Source organism: Bubalus bubalis, chromosome 8 (genome assembly GCF_019923935.1).
Source record: "Bubalus bubalis isolate 160015118507 breed Murrah chromosome 8, NDDB_SH_1, whole genome shotgun sequence".
In the NCBI taxonomy this organism is placed as follows: Eukaryota; Metazoa; Chordata; class Mammalia; order Artiodactyla; family Bovidae; genus Bubalus; species Bubalus bubalis.
Genome location: NC_059164.1, coordinates 106,128,097 through 106,130,879, shown reverse-complemented (window position 1 = coordinate 106,130,879; position 2,783 = coordinate 106,128,097). Strand labels below are relative to the sequence as shown.

Here is a 2,783-nt window from a genome sequence, read left to right as displayed (position 1 = left end):
TGGAGCTTGCTCAAACTCATGTCCATCAAGTTGGTGATGCCATCCAACCATCTCATCCTCTGTAATCCCCTTCTCCTCCTGCCTTCAATCTTTCCTAACATCAGGGTCTTTTCCAATAAGTCAGCTCTTTATATCAGGTGGCCAAAGTATTGGAGCTTCAGCTTCAGCATCAGTGCTTCCAATGAATATTCAGGAATGATTTCCTTTAGGATTGACTGGCTTGATCTCCTTGCAGTTCAAGGGATTATCAAGAGTCTTCTCCAACACCACAGTTCATTAATTTTGATAAATATTCCAAATTACTCAGATTATGTTTTTAGAGGATGGAGATAAAATGCATTTCTAGATGTTACTCAGAAAGCTTCCTGAATAATCTGAATCTGTTTAAAAGACATGTGGATGGGGAAGGAGAGAAGTTGCCAGAAGTTCAAGTTGTAAAGCCTTGCTTTATTTTGGTGGCTGCATCAACTCAGGCTCATCAGAATCACCTGGAGAACTGAGCAAATTGTCCAAGTTCCAGCCCCGGAAATCTTGACTTCATTGATTTGGGGCCAGCCTGGACACTGGTATTAAAAAACAATTTCCTCTAGAGATTCTGATGTGTGGCCAGTGTCCATAGTCACTGCTTCAGATAAAGGGGGTGGGGTAGAAATGGAAGACTCAGGTGAAGAATTTGTCAAGCATCACTAAAATTGTGCCCATGAAGCAAAAGAGAGAAATGAAGATCTACCTCCAATACCAAAAACACACCGAGTGAAAGGATCAGATCAGGTCTGGGGAAGAAAGAAGGTAGGAAGAGAGCTGTCTAGATGAGGAAAAGGCAGAGCTGGTTGGGGCAGGTGCTTTGAGTGTGAATCTTAGAGACTACTTTTTAAAATAAAGGTGGACTTGAGCCTGAAGCCTCTTCCAGGCTCTTTTTAGCCCAGGATTGTCCTGAATCAGTAGAATGGAATGGCCCACAGGGTAGGTAGCTATGATGATTTTGCACAAAATATTCAAGGGACTATTGATGTCAAAGAAGTTGGACATGTAGAGAAAGAGAGCAAGTACTTTGAAAATATAGAGAATGAGAAAATAGCTGATGGCTCTGATGGCCCCCAGGTGAGCCTCCATGCTGGGGTCTCTGCAGCCAGTGGCGTTGCTTTTCATGTGGAAGATGTGTCTTTTGAGAGAGATGATCAGTAGGGTGGCCGCCAGCATAAATATGATCAGAGGGATGAAGATCCCCAGGTTAAGGAAAAGAAACAGGTTGATCACAGTGGCCTCCGCGAAGGACTTTTTCTTAGTGGAGTTGAAGGAGGGGAGAGAAAAAAGATTGTTACAATTCATAGTATAGTTGTTTTGGAAGAAGAGCACACTCTGGCCCAAGGAAACAAACACTGATAGCTGCAGAAGCCAGGGCATCAGCCTGGAAATTCTCCACTTCAGCTTGAGGAAAAGGGGGTAGGAGAAATCTGCCACCTTCACGAAGTAGAAGACACTGAGCCAGGCAGCAAACCAGAGGCTGCAATGATTTAAGAACATGAAACATCCTCTGAATGTGTGATACATGATGTCATCATTATAAAACTGTGGGGATGTTGAGCTTAAGGTAAGTTCTAGCATCATGAAGCTTTGTAGAACTATTCTGGATACACCCAGGAAAAGCAGGATCTTGCCACTGGTGGAGAGTACCTTACTGTGAATCCATTCAGCTGTGTTTATCGCTGCAATGAACCCATTTGCGAGGATACCAAGGATGCATTCCGTGCCGATAATTATTAACATCAAAGTGACAAGAGATGGTGACAGATCATTTTCTGAGGAACTGCAGGTTTGGATCATCCTGAGTGGTTGCTTTTCTTCAATGTCTGGAGGAAAATGTCTCCTTAGCGCTTGATGTGCGGGTCTGTGATAGCTCCCACTCGTCATGTCACAAGAGGAAGCAGTTGATGCATCATTTCCAAATCTACATCATTTGTTTATTTTCAAAGTCTAAATCTGGAGCTGCAAATGATGGAAGGATTTGTTTCCTGTCCCCTCCCATATATTTTTGGATGCACTGGTGTGTTATTTCAATTGTGGGGCCCAGGGGAGAACTTGAGAAGACTCTCCTTTATAAATCACTAGCACAGAATTGAGAGCCGTATTTCTTAATAGCTCCAGTTAAGTCAACCATCTGTTCGCCTAAGTCCCTGTTTAACTGTTTCACTTGTGACCTCAGGGAACTGATCGAAAATAATAATAACTTCAAATATCTACATCTATCTCTCTCTATATATAGTTCTTATGTGCTAGGCACTGTCCAAACGCTTTCATATATATTATGAAATTTGAACCTTACAACAGCCCTATGAAGAATGTACTTTTATTTTCTCCATTTTGCAGGTCAGGAAACTAAATAACTTGTCCAGAGTCAAAGAGGGAGAGAGAGAAGGAGAGAGAGCTGGGATTCAAACCCAAGCCACGTGGCCCCAGAGACCCTGTTCCTACCCACTGTGTTACACTGCCTACATGTGTGGATCCTTTTTTGTGCACCAAAAGCTAGATGCAGGGTTGGCTTAACTGTGACGTCTCATCCTAAAGGTCTTTTGTGGTGGCCTCACTACCTAAGGAAAGAATAACTGAGTTGAGAAAAACCCCACCTGTGAGTTGGTTTATTTATTTATTTTTTTACTCAGAACGCTTTGGACACTTCTGGTCACTACACATGTGTGGTTTTTTTTTCCCCCATAGTAAACAGTTCTGCAACACCAGCTGGGTGTCCTACAATTTAACTCAGTTCTGACCCACTCTACCTGGAG

General features: G+C 42.8%; 1 protein-coding gene across 1 annotated transcript; it reads right to left on the bottom strand.

The window, feature by feature from the left end:
- Nucleotides 1-762: 762 nt before the first annotated feature.
- TAS2R39 (taste 2 receptor member 39) lies at nt 763-1,854 on the bottom strand. The gene is given in 1 exon segment (XM_025290767.2): nt 763-1,854. A coding segment is annotated over 1 exon segment (1,062 nt). The 5' UTR covers nt 1,825-1,854.
- Between the last annotated feature and the right edge of the window lie 929 nt (nt 1,855-2,783).